Source organism: Myodes glareolus, chromosome 11, assembly GCF_982192425.1.
Source record: "Myodes glareolus chromosome 11, mMyoGla1.1, whole genome shotgun sequence".
Classification (NCBI taxonomy): Eukaryota; Metazoa; Chordata; class Mammalia; order Rodentia; family Cricetidae; genus Myodes; species Myodes glareolus.
Window position 1 is genome coordinate 85,343,592 of NC_142036.1, and position 18,174 is coordinate 85,361,765.

The 18,174-nt window shown below is 40.5% G+C and overlaps 1 protein-coding gene across 1 annotated transcript in view; it reads right to left on the minus strand.

The window, feature by feature from the left end:
• The window catches only part of Crppa (CDP-L-ribitol pyrophosphorylase A), a 264,403-nt gene that overhangs the window by 208,249 nt on the left and 37,980 nt on the right, over positions 1-18,174 (minus strand). Inside the window, exon 3 of the mRNA XM_048415838.3 lies at positions 15,416-15,565. Coding sequence (XP_048271795.3) covers positions 15,416-15,565 — 150 coding nt within the window. The remainder of the gene's footprint in view (positions 1-15,415; positions 15,566-18,174) is intronic.

Here is an 18,174-nt window from a genome sequence, read left to right on the forward strand (position 1 = left end):
CCTGCCCGTCTGCCACCCTGAGAGAACTGACAGAGGATGACCTGGAAAACAGAGTCTGCCACTTCTCGTCATATACAAAACCAGAAGTATGAACCTCGGTTATGTTTAATTCTAGCCAGGTGGCAGTGGTGCATGCTTTTAATCCCAGCACTTTGGAGGCAGAGGCAGGTGGCCAGCCTGGTCTACAAGAGCTAGTTCCAGGACTGGCTCCAAAGCTACAGAGAAACCCTATCTCGAAAAACAAAAACAAACAGAAAAAGAACATCAGCTTCATTCTTGTTTATAATTCCAATGAATATCAATAAAAACATCCAAACATAAGGAATTATCAGATAAATAACCTATAGAAATATAATAAAAATCAATGCATGGATTGCCAGACACATAGCATGCTGATATCTGAATCTCTTGGTCTCTCCCAGGCCTGTGTAATGAAGCAATAGTTGATGTAGGAGGGTCATCTGTCTATGTGTTACTTTCATTTGTTAGTAAAGAAACTGCCTTGACTTTTGATGGGACAGCAGCTTAGATAGGTGGAGGAGACAGAACAGGATGCTGGGAGAAAGAAGCAGAGCAGGAAGACACCATGAAACTCCAGCCCAAGATGGACGTAGGTTAGAATCTTCCCAGTAAGCCACCACCTCGTGGTGCTACACACATTAATAGAAATGGGTTAATCAAGATGTGAGAGTTAGCCAGTAAGAGGCTAGAGCTAATGGGCCAGGCAGTGTTTAAATGAATACAATTTGTGTGTTGTTATTTTGGGTGTAAAGCTAGCTGTGTGGGAGCCGGGCAGGACGAAAAGCAGGCCTGCTTGCCTCCTCACTACAAATGGTCATCATGTAAGCCACAAGTCTGGGGACTGTGGACACAGGTGAAGCATTACTGGACCTAGCAAGGCATCTGGCTTCCTCATTTCTGAAGTGGCTTAGTGATAGCAGCAAGGATTGAAAATCAATTGTCTCTGTAGGGCTGAAGCTAAAAAAAAAGCAGGTAAACCTTGTCTCTTTGGACAGTCAACTCCGAGAAGCATGCAGACATTCTGATCAGCCTAACTGGGAGATGCAGAGGCAAGCTATGTGTGCTCCTGACAGCGGACAGATTAGTAATATATCTTCCTGTATCAGCAGTTAAGTTTTGCCTAGGGCTTAGATTCCTGGGAAGTCTCTGCCAAAAAGACATTTTTTAAAGTAATTAAGAGAATTAAAGTGGCTTCACTGAAATCATCAAGTAATGAACCCCAAATACTCAGCATATGAATATAACAGAGATTAATAACACAAAAGAGGCACAAATTACTAAGAATGGATGACTAATGAATGCTGTCAGAAAAAAGTTAAGGAAGAGGAGGAGGAGATACAAACCCTGTATTACAGAATATTTTAAATGATATCCAAATGCACTGAAGACTTATTTAATTGTGCAGTGAGAAGGTAAAGCCAGGAGAATAAAATGTATCACCATTTAGAGGAAATTTAAAAGGACCTAAGACTGACAGAGCATAAATACATTAAAGACAGTACTGACACATTAAGAGAAGATATACATGGTCAGTAAAATCAGGAGAGGAATAATATCTAGGTTATAAAAGAAACTACACTAAATCAATAAAAAGATACAGAGAATAAAATGAATAATAAATATAAATTATCAGTATTAATGAGATTTCAACAAGTCTGCCTATTCAGATTACTATAACTCAAATAGGATAACTTATGAACAAGAAAAATTATTATAATTCTAGACGTTGTAAAGTCCAAAATCAAGTCACCAGATTCTGTATGTAGACAGGGCACTATCTATATATAGAAAATATAGCCACGAACATGGTTTTCCTGCTATCTCCTTATAACAGAAGCAAGCTTTCTGTGGCCTCTTTCAATAAGTAAACCAATCCCACTTTGTAAGATGGAGTCTATCGACCACATTACCTTTGGAAATTACCTTTTAATATCACCTTTGTAGAGCTCAGATTTTAGTATATGAGCTTCAGTAAGGCACAGACATTCAGAGTGTAAGGATAAGCAACAAGAAGTGAGAGAGTATATAGAAAGCTTTATCTTCACTAGGTGAAATCAGCTGAAGTTGAATACAGAGTCAGTGGACTCACAAAGACTAGAACATTAAACATTCAAATACAGAGTACATATTGTGGGCCTAGAACTACTGATAAACTCAAGCTACAGAGTTTAAAGTGATCATTATAAATGTATCCTGGTATACTGGAATTGAACCAGAGGAAAGAAAACAATTTACGGTTTAAACTTATGACCACAAATTTCTCTGCATAATGACTGTTGTGTCTGAAGATCCCAGCAAAGCCACAGAAGTTTGATCTGAACTCCAGAATTTTCCTACAAGAGGACCAGAAAAATAATATGGCTAAGTCAGTGTACCTTGTGCAACACTTGTTAGAAGAAAAATTAAAGTAGGAAGAAAACATGACAAGTAGAGAAAACCACGGGTTGGATAGTGTTCAACTTCAACTCATCACAGAGACTCAGTGGTGTGCACTCTGAGGCAACACAGATGTGAGTCCTGTTTGCATCCCCAGCTGAGAAGCACAATTGCTACAAAGATTGGCAAATGACACTTATGCGGAATGAAGTAATGGTTTGCAGATACATTAATGTGAAAAACTGCCCCTTTCTGATTCAGAGTGCTTCGTCTTATACTCCCTAGGCATTTCACTTTCGTTTTTCCTCTTTCTTCCTTTCATTCATTTGCACATACATATGTGCGTGCAGGAGTGTACATACACACACACACACACACACACACACACACACACACACACACACACACAAATCCTTTTAATTCCCCATCCGTTTCCTCATATCCATGTTGACAAACAACTTACGCCTCTGTCAGTCCCCAAGTGATATCATTAGGTTCATTCTTGGGTTCCTTCTTCTAAGACAGAAATTAGCAAAAACCTCAAACTCTAATCCAAATGCCACTACACACCCAGTACTGTCCTGTTTCATCTTTGCTGAATGATCCAAAAGGAAAGATAAGGGAGCAAGGAATAACACTATAAAAAGAAATAAACCTCTAAAAATCACAAGACTCAGAGAGCAAAAGCAAGTCACTTTTCACCCATATTTTTCAGTAATTTCCTATTAACTCAGCAGTTGAATCCCAAATATTTTGACCAAACAAGACACAGACGTTATTCATTTCAATCCATATGGGATATGCATGGGATATGTGTTATGACTTAAACCCCTGAAACAATCCTTTATTTTCTCATATTTCACTACCCAAGGACATTGTATTCAAAGTTCAATAAGCAATGTATTGTAAAAGAAGATTTTTTTGTCTCAAGCTCTATCGTAGAATATCATGTATACTATATATACCCACAAAAAAGTTTAGGATAGCAAGTTAAAATTTTAATGAATTCACATACCATAGAACACTTCTGTCACTAGTAAATTGTTGTGAGATATTTATACCCTATGTGAAAATGTATAGCTGTGATTGGTGTAATAAAAAGCTGAACAGCCAATAGCTAGGCAAGAGGTATAGTCAGGACTTCTGGGCAGAGAGAAGTCTCTGGGAAGAAGAAGACATTGTCAGTCAGACTTAGGGGAAGTAGGATAGGCTGTTCAGAAATGAGGTACTGCCACGTGAGTAGAACTTAGATTAGTATAAATGTGTTAATTTAAGTTATAAGAGCTAGTGAGACAAGCCTAAGCTAAGCTTTCATAATTAATAATAACTTTCATATCATTATTTATGAGCTGGAAGCCTAAAAAAAAGTACATCTATATAGGCATCCAACATGAAGGCTCAAATATCTCCACAAGGCCTGAGAAAGCAATCTCTCTAGTAGGCTCAGCATACAGGGGTGAAGCTCTCTTAAGAGGCCTTGCTGCTCATCAGAGGGCTTGAACAGCACATGTGAGAGGTAAAAACACCTACCACATCTTGAACACAGCAGTTTCTCAGATGTGGAGCAGTGAATGTGCCAATATGAAATTAGGCTCTCAAGGAACCAAAAGTGTGGAGTCAGCAGTCAGAGTCATGCACCACTTGATGTGCCCCTTTAAGATTTGTCTCACCAAGATAGGAAAGATAATACAGCATTTTCTCTGATCTTGCCAAATACTAGTAGCCTGGACAATGCAAATGTAATTCTCACATGATAGCTGTTCTTTTTGTATATAGTTTTACTGTTAAAGTCTTTCCTTTTTATTTAGACAAAAAAAGGAGAAATGTTGTGGGATATTCGTGCAATGCATAAAGATGTTTGGCTGTGATTGATATAATAAAAAGTCAATGCCGAGTAGTGGTAGTGCACACCTTTAATCCCAGCACTCAGGAGGAGAAGGCAGGTGAATCTCTGAGAGTTCAAGGCCAGCCTGATCTACAAAGTGAGTTCCAGGACAGGCTCCAAAGATCCAGAAGATGGAGTCACCTGCCTGACTCACAAGAAGCGAAGCGGGAAGGGCAGTACAAAGAAGAAGTAATGCCATGTTCCTGAATGTAGATTAGTATAAATAGATTAATTTCAATTATAAGAGCTAGTGGAACAAGTCTAAACTAAGGCTGAGTTTTCACAATTAATAATAAGTCTCCAAGCAATTATTTGTGAGATGACAGCCCAAAGAAAGAAAAATCTGTCTATAATAAATCTCACTGTATCTTTTGTGCATGTACATTCTCAAAATCTAATTAACAAACCAACCATTCTAAACATCATATATCTGGAAATGTATGTGCAAGAAATGAGTGGAGCTTCCCAACAATGAAGCCTGGAAACACTCTTCTAATGCTGGTAGGAGTGTGAATTTGTGCAGTCACTTTGAAAGTCAATATGGCAGTTTCTCAGAAAATTGAAAATCAATCTACCTCAAGATCCATCTATACCACTCCTGGACATATACAAAAGGGCACTCCATCTTATCATAATGACATTTGCTGAAAACTTTTCATAGCAGCTTATTCATAACAGCAAGAAAGTAGAAACAATCTAGATGTCCCTCAACCAAAGAATGATTAAAGAAAACATGGTACATTTATATAGTAGAGTTATAAAAAACAGTTTAAAAAATGACATCCTCAAATTTGGTGGCAAGTGGATACAACTATAAAAAAATCATCCTGAGTAAGATAACCCAGACCCAGAAAGACAAATACAGTATATATTCACTTATAAGTGAACATTAGCTATAAAGTAAAAGATAATCAATCCAGAGACCTAGAGAGGCAAAGTAACAAGGAGAGCTTAAGAGAAGACAGAAGAATCTCCCTGGCAAGGAAAAATAGAATTGATATTGAGGATACACTGGGGTGGGTAGAATTGAGAACAAGGAGGATCAGATGGGACTGAGAGAAGGTGGATTTGTGTATGATTTCAGGATGGGGGAAGCAAGATGGAAACCTAATAGAATGGAGTCTGTAAGAGTAACCCTAGCAAAGATTCTTTCTAATAGGGGACACGGAAGCCGAATAGGCCATCTTCTGTTAACCAGGCAACCTCAAGTGGAGGGATCGGGACACCAACCCAGTAACAAAACCTTCAACCTACAGAGTTGTCCTGCATTCTGAGTGTTCTGGGACCAGAGCCTAACGGAAGTCTCAACAAAGAGACTAGAGAGAATTCAACCAGAGTCCCATAGCCAAACATCAGGAAGAGTTCAGGAAGTCCTGAAGGGGAAGAGGAAGGATGGGAAGAGCCAGGGGAATCAGGGACACCATGAGAACATGGCTCACAGAATCAATTGACTGGGACTTGTGGAAGCTCTTGGGGATCAGGAACCCTGTAAAGCTCTGACCTAGGTCCTCTAAATATATGCTATGGCTGTGCAGCTGGGTGTTCTTGTGGACGTCTTAATAGTTGGACCGTGGGCTGTCTCTGATTCTTTTCACTGCTTTGGGATCCTTTTTCTCCTACCAAATTGCCTCATCGAGCCTTGATGTGATGGCATGTGACTTATCATATTATAGCATGTTATGCCATGTTTGGTTGATGTCAAGAACCAACAGGGAGCCCTGTTCTTTTCTGAGGGGAGATGGAGGGAGGGTGAATCTGGTGGAGAGAGGAGGAGAGGAAGAGGCTGGTAGGGAAGAAGAGGGAGGGGAAATTGAAGTCATTAGATAGTATATATGAGAGAATAAACAAAAAAGAATACTTTCTAACTTTAAGAAAAACTAGGTAATTTATTGTTCCTGCCTCTCAAAATGGAAACAGCAGCCCTCCCTTCGCCAAAGGTGTCCACCCTGTGAACACGTGTGTAAAGCACAGCAGTGCCTGCTTTGTTTTGCTCTTGCTGTCTCCTGCCTGCCCCTTGGCTCTTGTGTTAGGATATCACCTCGTGTTCTGGAATACTTTGGGTTTAGATTTGTTATTCCGGGGCACCCCTGGTCAGTAGTGTTGTGTGATTCTGGAAACCACTTCTGTCCGAGCATAAGGAATGCAATGGAAAGTTCCTGCTCTGGGTTCACAGGACACAGTGAGCTCTGTGGAATCTTTATTATCCCCCTGTGCTGTCCTAGCAGCACAGACAAATTCTCAGCTCACACTGCAATGATAAAGAACAGAGAATATCCATGAGGGAGAGGAGGGTTGGGGGTGAGCAGAAGCACTGTGGCACATCAGTAGCTTCTATTCAAATCCAGATATTTATTTGCGCCTTCCTAGCTCTTTTTTCCTTCAAATATAAGAGACATTTTTAAAAGGGAAAAATTTATAATCTGACCAACAAAAGTTGATGGTGTCACTATAGTTTATTTCCTTATCTGTTCCCTATTCATAATCAGTTTTATAAATGCATGTGTGCATGGCATACATAAAGCACATTTATGATAAATATGTATTTACTGGATAAGATTTATAAAGGATGCAATCCATGCATACAATGTGAATCCTGCTACAGTAGGATTTTTAATGTCTACATAATATTCATGTAGCATGGCATCATTCATCTCATCATTCCCCAATGGTGGCCCCTCTATTTCTTAAATTATTCTTTTTTTCTCCCTGTCTTTTCTATTTCTAAAACATCAAGAATGACAAAAATCAACATGAAAAAGAATAATTATAGCAGCTATTCATACAAATGATTTAATATAACAATACAAAAGAAATGCATTAACTGCAAATGAATAGTTCTGAAAGAAAAGAAAGGAAAAGAAAACGAAGCCCCAACTAAGACACCTACCATCATGGGGATCACCACCTATCTGGAGTCACACATTTCACAGTTGAATTCCTAAGTCACTGCGGAAAGAAACTAAAAACATGTTATGGCTTGGCCTAACTTCATCTGCCTGGAGCTAGAAAAGCTTCCCTAAGCATCTGTTTGCTATCTGAAGAGGAACACAAAATAGCCATGCAAATCCCAGACAGAAGGAAACTTGTGAAGGAACTAAAAGGATCAAATGATGGTTGGAGCACAGGCAAAAGAAGTGGGAAGCTGAAAGGGAACTAAGAACAACAAGCTACACAGAGAAGTGTAGCTTTGTGCCCTCCAGAGTTATCTACAACATTCCAGAGTCAGCTACAACATCCGACAGTCAGTCACAATATCCAACAGTCACATAAAACATCCAACAGTCACATAAAGCATTCAACAGTCACATACAACATCAACAGTCACCTACCACATCCAGCAATCACCTACAACATCCAATAGAGTCACCTATGACATCCAACAATACTCTACAGCATCTAATAGTCACCTGCAATAATCAAAAATTTCCTACAACATTCAACAGTCACATAAAACATCCAACAATCACCTACCACATCCAAAAATCACCTACAACATCCATCTATTACCTACACCATCAAACAGAGTCACCTACAACATCCATCAATCACCTACAACATTCAATAGTCACCTAAAACATCCAACAGTCACCTACAACATTCAACCATCTCCTACAACATTCAACAATCATCTACAACACCCAACAATCTCCTAAAACACCCAGCAATCACCTACAACATTCAATAGTCACCTAAAACATCCAACCACCTCCTACAACCCCCAACAATCAATCACCTACAACATTCAATAGTCATTTAAAACATCCAACAGTCACCTACAACATCCAACCATCTCCTACAATATCTAACAATCACCTACAACACCCAATAAGCTCCTAAAACATCCAACATTCTCCTACAACATCCAACCATCCCTTACAGCACCCAACAATCTTCTACAACGTCCAACAATCACCTACAACATCCAGCATCCAACCATCACCTACAATACCCAACAATCTCCTACAACATCCAACAAATGGCCATCTCCTACAATATCCAACCATCTCCTACAACATCCAACAATCACCAATAACATTCAACAATCTCTAACACACAAATACATACCTCATTTACTCAACTTTAAACAACCTTGGTTACAGTTGACATATCTCTACTCAACTATCGGAAGATGGTGAACTGTGTGCATGTGTCACATGAGTTCCACAAAGAGAAGCTCTATTTTAATAAAGAGACAAGGAAAGTCTTATCTCAAGGTCACACAAATGAGTGAACCATTCAATTGCTTTGTAGATGTTTCAACAAAAGGTTTTCTGAGTTTGCTATGAATAACCCCAAAACAGACTGGTTATTATGTCATCAGAAATATTTTATATAGTTTTAGGCCAAATATGAGAGTGTAAAGTTGACAGAGTGCTTGTCTACTTTACATGTGTACAAGTTCAAGGCTTCAATCTTTAGCACAATAGAGAGCTTGGAAGAGAAGAATGAAATGGCAGTGTTGATGATTTCCAAGGCCATACATGTCACTCATAGCTCTTCTGTGTATGAAAGACCTGCTCCCTGCTACACAGAAAACAGAGAAAGAGAACCAACTTCAAATCCCACCCCCACCACATACAGAGTTCATCCGTATTCATCTGTTTTCTATGTATGCTGCCCCTGTACTATCTACATTCCCAGTCAAGAGCTACTGTATCTAATACCCCTACTACTGGGGTATCGTACTCCAACACTGTCTTCTATTGAAGGAGGTAAATCAACAAGTTTTAAGTCATCTACCTTGATCAAAAGTTGCTTGAAGCAATCAACCTCATGTCTTGCTCAAATGTGTCAATATGCTTCCTCAAACTGAACCTCTGTTCTCTCTGAAATTAATTCAAACCATATCCTCATGTACACCATTATCGTCAATCAATAGTGATCTCAGCAATTTGATAAGACTCACGGACACATTTTCTCACGGTCCCATCATTCCAAATACTTCCTTCACTACTTCCTTCAATATTTCCCATAAATATTTGTTCAACCCTCAGGACAATGGTCCCATCATTCCAAATATTTCATTCAGTATTTCCTATAAATACTTGTCTATCACTCAAGACAATGGTCCCATTATTCTGAATATTTCCTTCACAGTTCCTTCAATGTTTCCTTCAGTATTTGTGGGATAGGACCTCCTCAGCTATCTGACCAATTGTGTTTTCATGCTAATTAGTTTTCAGCTGATTATTCCTCATCTCATGTACTATGCTGTACAATGTTTCCCTGTACAACCATGCCCAAGCCTTAATCCCTATAACCTGTTAACAGATGGCAAAGGGTGGTTATTTTAACAATCATGACGTAGAAAATTATCCTGAATTACTCAAGTAGGTTCTCACAATCACAAGGATCCTTCTACAAGGCAGAAGGCCAGAGCAACCCCAGGCATATGACAGTAATGGTGCAAGCAAAGGGCCATGAGGCAAGCAATGCACGCAGCATGAAGGAAACTTCTTGCTGAAGTTACTGGGGAGGGTTCTCACCCTCCTTAAGAGAACTGATTCCTTTTGTGTCATGGTCTAGGTCTTCCAGGCAAGAGATTCTGTACTGGGGAGAAGGGAGAGGATATGGAATGGTTTTCTCTTTTCCCAGTGAGTGCAATGCCCCTAATAAGCTGGCACAGTGAGGTAGCAATTATATACCCAATTCACTTAAGACTCTTTAGGACCTTACACAAGCTTGTGTGCAATATGGACCAGCTGCTCTGTAACATTGTCTTGTCTTGATTCTATTTCTGGGGATGCTTTCATTGACTGGAAAACCTTGACAAAAGCTTGTCCTACTGGAGTTGAATATTTACTGTGGAAAACTGACAGTTCAGAAAGATGTCAGAACCAAGCTATTAGAAGTCAATGAAATAATATGCCCATACCTTTTGAAACACTATCAAGAGAAGGCATGCATAGTGATGCTCAACAACAGGTCACATATCCACTGAGGCTTACGGACAAGCCCATGCTTTGGCACTACAAGCATGACAGAAAGACAGGAATTGTACAGAATTAGACAGGAGCCTGACGAACCATATCAAGATTTCATTTCTCATCGCTTGCAGGTGGTCTGTGGTCTGATGGTTGATGGAGAGGCAGGGGTGATTTCTGTCAAGCAACTGGTGTATGAGAATGTTAATGCTACATTCCAGACTGCCATCTGTCCCTTGAGAAAGAAAGGAGATACTAATGACTCACACTAGCCTCTGCACTGACACTGGGCCTTCAAGGGTTAACTCTGGCTACAGTCCTCACAGGGCAGATAATGCCTTAACTGTGCCCAATATTTGTTGCTACTGCTTCAAGGAGAGCGAGAGCGCTGTTTCCTCTTGCTTTTCTACACATTACATAAATAATATTCTGCTTTCTTCTAAAAATAATAAAATGCTAAAAGACATTTGTGGAAGTAAAACTTGGATTAACCCTTTAGATGCATTCCTTATGACACAAAATAGTTGGAACTTTTGTTGAATACTTTGGATGACTTTGGAACTGGCTTGACCATATATCCCTTTCAAGTTGATACTCATTTTCCTTCCAGCGAACTTGTTGATTGACATCCAAACATGCTACCCTATTTCCTACCAGTCGCAGCTTCAGCGAATACCGTCTGCACGGCAGTATTAGCAGAAGCCACAGAAGACAGGAAGGTGCCCTGGTTTATAGACACACTTCGCTCATTTCCACTCATCCAAGTGTTTCTGTACAGTAGACGGAACTGTGCATGATTCACATCACCTTGTGATGCCATCCTCAATCTCTAGACTTAAATTCTGATTCCCAACGCATGGTCTTGGCAGTGCAGTGTCTAGAAGCAGCATGGATCACTTAATCAGGAACCTTTATCCATGATTTATTATAATTAATTCAATAGGAATTGCAGATGTGGGAAAATCCACTTTACTTTGGCCATATTAGTTTGCATTCTAATCTTCTGGGACCTTTGTCTGAGGGAAATATCAAGGCAGATGACCTTGTGTCCCTATCTCTTGTCCTAGAAACTAACAATCTAAAGGAAGCATGAGAATCTCATGTATGCTTTCATCAAAAGATGCTTCAGCACTCCATGTGTAAAGTTATTATCATGACTCTCTCTTCCTTCTTCTGCCCTAACTTCCTGCAGATTATTGCCAATTATATTGGGCACATATATGGTAATCATGATGCTATTCACTGATCAATTTTACTATTCCTCTAGCAGGAGAAGCAGTTAAGGGTGTTATCACCTCTTTACTAAGAGCTGTTACTACTCTAGGCCCTTGTGGAACGTTAAAAACTGACTGTGTTCCTGCATACTCTGCCAAGCCTTCTCAGGAATTCTGCCAACAGTAAGCTGTAAGCCACATCACAGGCGTTCCGCATAACCCTCAAAGTCAATCTTTTGGGGAAAGAACCATTGAAACAACTTAAATGTTACCTAAAACAATGGAGGTAGAAAGGGGTAGTATAGATACCCTTTCTATTTTATATTTTATTTTCTATTTTCTATTCTTTTTTTTAAATTTGGCCAAGGCTTAGCCAAATTATAAATTAGGCCTTACTGCTGCAGATGAGGATTTTGGATCCTCCTACACACAAAAAAAAATAACAATTTAGGTTTTGGTCCTTTGGAGAGATGGCATATCGGGTGAATGGAATGGCCAGAATCCAGCAACTCACTAGAGCTGGGGCTCTGTTTGTGTGTTTCCTCAGGGTGCTGAAAAGCAATGTGGACACCAGAAAGAAGGACCCGATCTGTGAAGATGAATGGAAAGGCTCACGGGTGTCTACAGATGCTTAGCCTGAAACAAAACTGAGTAGGGCAGCGGAGTCATCAAGCCAAGAACAGAGTCTACCAACAACGACTGAGGAAAAAGATCTGGTGAAGTCTCAGGGGGAAGGTGTGATGCAGAATAGTTGTTCCTTGATACGTTGTCTCTGTTGGTGGTGTTTGTTACTGCTACGACAGACCTGGCATAATGGACCTGGTCCTGTGTCTCTGTTGGTGGTGTTTGTTACTGCTAAGACATACCTGGCATAATGGACCTGGTCCTGTGTCTCTGTTGGTGGTGTTTGTTACTGCTAAGACAGACCTGGCATAATGGACCTGGTCCTGTGTCTCTGTTGGTGGTGTTTGTTACTGCTAAGACAGACCTGGCATAATGGACCTGATCCTGTGTTTTACTTTGCTGACTAGGAAGAGAATAACATTCCTGTTTATGTTTATTATTCTCTTTTTAACTGGTGTTAGATTCCTAATTACCTTACAGGAATATACAGTCACATGACTATTTAAGTATAGATATTCAGGCCTTGAATGATGAAATATTAAATATTCAGCATTTAAAGTTAAATGAATCATGCGTCTCCATTGCTACACAAAACCTAGCAAAGGTTTTGGTCATTCTTTTTGTGCCTCTAATTGAACTTCTAAACAGGGGACCATAGGAAAACCTCTGAGAATGTTTTTGTTGGTTATACTGAGGACTTTACAGCCTTGAGATTGATTTGCTACTCCATGTCTGCTTTGGAGATTGACTTGCATGTACTGAAAGGGGGAACTGCAGGGAATCATGTGGCCTGGTCTAGCTCCCTTGGGAGGCTTGTGTCATAGGTTTTTCAGGTTAGAATCTGGGTCTCTGGGGCCACTGTATGACTTTCTGTGCCTGAGAAGCCAAGGCACTCCCTCGGGCAATGAAGCATTCAGGCTGCCCGTGCTTCTCTGCCTCCCCTAGAAGTCAGTGAAGCATATAGAACTCTGACAGGACAATTAGTCTTAGACATTAATCTTGTGTACTCTGTACAGCCTGAAAACATCATGGTATCCTAGTAACTACCATTGTCTTGATCGTGGCAACTGCCATTGTATTGTTTCTGATACAGGTATAAAAAGTCTGATTGCTTGTAATAAACTTGTCTCAGCCTCAGTCTTGCTGTGACCCCTTCAACCCAGGCCTGATGACGACATTCTCACAGACCATAATCAGGTAACCCTGGCTTGGTAAGTAAGCACTGTGGCTTACAGATGTTAGCATAAGTTCTATGATTGCAAAGAAAGGGAACAAAAGTGTACAGAGCCCAGGTCTCTATCAAACTGTGGTCTAATTGGCCATCATCCAAGTTCTAGTCAATACCATCATTCTACCTGGTGCTGAAAGAATTTTGGACATTCAGGAAGCCATTTTGCTTCTGTATACAGGATGTTGTATAACAAAACTGTCTTCCTGAAACAAGTGGTAATTTGGTTCCCATACTGCTTCTACTTAAAGGAAATAATTTAATTTTGTGATTGCTCCTCAACACAGAATGATAGCCTTTGGGATGCTTCTATGCACTATAAGTGTGTTTGTTCCCACTGGTTAATCATGAAAGCTTTTTTGACCAATAGACAGGCAGGAGAGGGTTAGGTCGAACAATCAAATAGAGGACTTGGATGAGGAGGAATGGAGTCAAGAGACACGAAAGCATCCGCCCAAGAAACAAGATGTCAGCAGACCAGTAAAAGCTATGCCACATAGCAATACATAGAATAGTAGAAATGGGTTAATTTAGATGTAAGAGCTAGTTTGCAATAAGTCTGAACTATAGCCCAAACAGTTTGTAATTTATAAGTTTCTGTGTTATTATGTTCATGATTTCAAAGGTTTCAGTCCAACAACAAACACAAGAGTCACTCAAACCATGGTGGTCAGCAAGCAGGAAAAAAGAAACAGAATCAGACCAGGGCAGGCACGATGGGTCGTGCTCATAACCCAGCACAGGAGCCCAAGGCCAGCCTTGGCACAGATAGTCTGAGGACAGAATGGTTTATGTAATTCCGTCTCAAGAAACAAAAAGTAAAATAAAGGCAAACAGGACAAAACTTCTGTGTCTGAGGCATGAACCAGCAGCCTACCTCTTCCAGCCTCCATCATAAAGTTTCTGCCACCTCCTAAAACAGAGCCACCAGATTGGGGCCAAGTATTGAACATACGAGCCTGTGGTAGACAGTTCATATTTACAACAATATAGAACGGCATGTGTTAAAGTCAATAGACATTTTCACAAATCGCAGAAATGTGCTGACGGCAGAGTGTTGCCCAACATCCAGTCTATAAAATGGGATATATGGACTCAACTTGGAGAAATTTATAATAGCATAATGAGTGTAATTAAAATAAAAATTTTAAAGTAATGTCCTGTATTCCAAATTATTTTAAGAAGAACAAGGGCTGAGTTTCTCATTGAAATAAAAGTCTACATAATCAACTTCTAAAACTTACTGGAGCCGAGTATTGCTAATTGAATTATATATATATATATATATATATATATATATATATATATATATATATATATATATTTCAATTCTGTAATCTAACGATATCTACCATATTTAATACAAATGTCTTTATTACCGTTACCCTATAACCTTAACTGCCCATCTCTCTCAACACATCCACAGATTCCCCAATGCCAGTTGAGTACTGCGTTACTCCACTTATTTTACTGAGAAGTTTCTGAGAATTGATTGTGACACTCAGTAATGACTTATTCACATATGTAAATTAGCAATAAAATTATATAAGTATAGAAGGCTTGCAAATGAAAGAAAAATACAGATACCCCAGTATCAATTGGTGGGGGTGATGTTTCTATAGGTACTTAAATATTTAATTAAGATGTCTAGGTCTCTGTGCAGAAAATTTACTTTCAAGAAGCCTGTTTATAGGACAGGTGTGGACCAGTGTTTGGGGGCCCTGGTGTGGGAATTGTCTGAATGCACAGTCCTGTTTACAATAAACACCTGCATTCTTCCTGCAAATGTGGAATTTCTGTACATGCTAGGAAATCTATGTGACCACCCTACACCCCTGCCACAGGCTTTGAACCTCTAATGGACTTCTAAGCATTACAGACGTTTGTGCATTTCCATTGCTTCAGAAATTGTTTTCTGTGACCCATCAAAAGAAGTAGGGAGCCTCAGCAGCTTCCAAAGGAATTCTTGAACTGCCTGCATGTCTGTTCTATGCCAGTAGAGTACTCTTATTGCTACACTGTGGTGCACTCTGCCCTGGAGCACAATATGCTGAGTCTTGCAGGTTTTTCTAGAAACTTGAATGTGGACACGGTTTTAAAGAGCACAACAGAACAGTAGCTTTTGGAAAGCCCACATCCTTACCTGTTGGTATGCTTCGTAGATCACATCAAAGAGAAAAGCCTGTGGCATTTCACTTGCCCTGTGTTTGGCACGGTCCAGTGAATGGTCTAAGCAGCCGTCAGCAGAGGGACTGATGACAGTGGACACCAGAGGCCGAATTGCTCCTGCTGCCTACAAGGGAAAGGAAAGCACCTAAACAAACGTTTGCTCAATTCACAACTAACAGCTAAAATTTAAAAACCAATTTCATAGGATGGCAAAGCCAGGCATGCACTTCAACATGGAAATACCATTTTCATTTTATGTTCAACGACTTTCCCCCACCAGGCAGGTAACATGGCTAAGCAAGGAAATGCATGTGTTTGTATCAACCCAGGTGGCCGGAGTTTGAACCTAGCATGCACATGGTGGAAGGAGAAAATAGACTCCCATGGACGGGCCTCTCACCTTCCCATGCACACGATGTCACGTGCACCCTCACACGCTTCACACACCCATAAATAAATGAAACAAAAAAAAAAACCCTTTCCATCGTAAGCCACTGAGATCAAACTCTATAAAGAAGGTTACAAGACAATTGGGTTTTCCCTGAAGTGGGGAGGGATAGAGAGACTATTGTGAAACCATTAAAATGAGTTTCAAATTAATGCTTAGAAATGAGTGTGCTTTTAGAAAATTTAATTTACACATTGGATCATTAAAGAAAGAAACTCCCCGGGATTGCGACTTTGAGACTAAACAACCTGAATAGCAATGAATGTCTTGCTCTAATTCATTTCACAAACAGCTCTTTTCAAACACAAAGTCCAGGCAGCACTTCCTCAGGCATGGCATGTATCCCTTCATTTCCATTTCCACAAGGAGAGCTCTGTCTTAGAAAGGGCTGTGACGAAACTGCACGCTAAAGATGGCGCCTTCATGCTTGACCCTCTGCCCTTTACTTTCAATAGGTTTTCACTTATAACATGGTCGTGACTGTCCTTATCAGACAGCTACCTCAGTAAAGTAGCCTCAAAGTAAGCATCCATGGGGACTGGGCTGTCAGCTAACCCTTTGTGTCTTCACTCCAACAGGCCATTGCTTCAGAGACTTGTAAAGCAACAGTCCCAGCCCACGGCGGGAATAAACACATAGAGGAGCCTGCTCTAAAGAGGACACCACCAGAGAACAGTCTACGTGGTACTTTACAGAAGCCGGTTTACAGCCAGTGGGATGAAAACAGAGCTGATATATGAACCAAGGAGATGGTTTATGATCGCAATAATGTTTCCAGAACATCAGGTCAAAATGTGGAGCCTAGATACAACTGCAAAAGTGAGACAGCCAAAGGTGGGGGGAAGTAGTGCCAACTCCTACCATAGAGGTTAAGAGTCCAATGGGAAAGAAACAAGATTACTCTAATTTTTAAGGAAAATATTAAATTTCCATGACAACTACCCATAGGCAGTGCTAGAGTTAGTTCCATGCCAGGCCATAAAGAAAGAGTAAAGAAAAGGAAAAAAAAACTAAGAGAGAATGTGTGATATCCAAAATCGAGGGCAAAGAGTGCCATAGACTTTTCCCAATGAAATGGGAAGTAAAAAGTATGAAACGCATATTTTAAATAATATATTTTTACTTTGTGTGCACTGGTGTTTTGCCTGCATGTATGTCTGTGTGAGGGTGTTAGATTCCTAGAACTGAAGTTACAGTTGTGAACTGCAATGTGGGAGCTGGGAATTGAACGTGGGTCCTCTGGAAGAGCAGCCAGTGCTGCCAGGGCTCCTAAACACTGAGCCATCCCTCCAGCCCCTGAAATGCATTTTAAAGCATTTTTTAAAGTGATCACTGGAAGCCTAAGAGAACTGTCCCAAAGGTCTGCAGCCAATAAAAACTGTATGAAAAACTCTGAATCTCGGTTGTAAAAAGTGTGTGGCACTCAAGCAGTGGATTTCTTCTTCTCCATCCTCAGCTCGGTGGAGCAGCAGCTACCTGAGAGGGAGGCAGTGGAGCTTTAAGGGGGAGAAGGAGAGACGGATGGGGAGGGGGTTGGGGGAAACTAAAAACAAAACAAACAAAAGCACGGACAGTCAGTTCCAGCTCATACTGAAAAAAGCAGGGAGGCAGCGGTCCCCTCAGCACCTTGGAGAGACTCTGAAACTGTGCAAATGTGCCCAGATGTTCTCCTGTTCACATAGAGGGCAAAGTCTCTCTGCCAGGGAAGAGAGGAAGAACTACAGCCACATCTTCAAGGCTCTGTCTTAGTGGCAGCACAAGGAAGAGGGTGTCACTCCAAAAGGAAAAGGGCTCCATATTGATCCACAGCTTCAGAGTAGTAGTAATTGTCCATAATGGGGGACAGAGACTAAAATGAAAGGCCTATAAACCTCCCTCCAAAAAGAACAGAAACTCAAAACTAAGTGCATTCTTAGAAAAGGGAGAATACTAGAGTGAGCAATTAAGAGGATACTGGAATCTACGAGAGACCAAAAGAAAGCGAAGCTGAAGCCTGGCTATTTACCAAGAGACACAGGAAGCAGAGCAAGCAAAACTCCCACCCACTAGGATCAAAACAAACTTCAAACATTGGTCTTAAACCTAGCCCTACAGAAAGGCCAGCGTTTAATCGGGTCGGATTGCAGGGGCATTATAAAAAATGGGAGCGGAATAGGAGGGGAGGCTGCTGAACCATCAGAGTGATAAGAGACAGCCTGAGGGGAGGTCACAGCATTCGGAGCCAACCACATCGAACCCCATCATCTCGACTGCTATACAAAACCAACTTTCTAAAATCCAAGCAA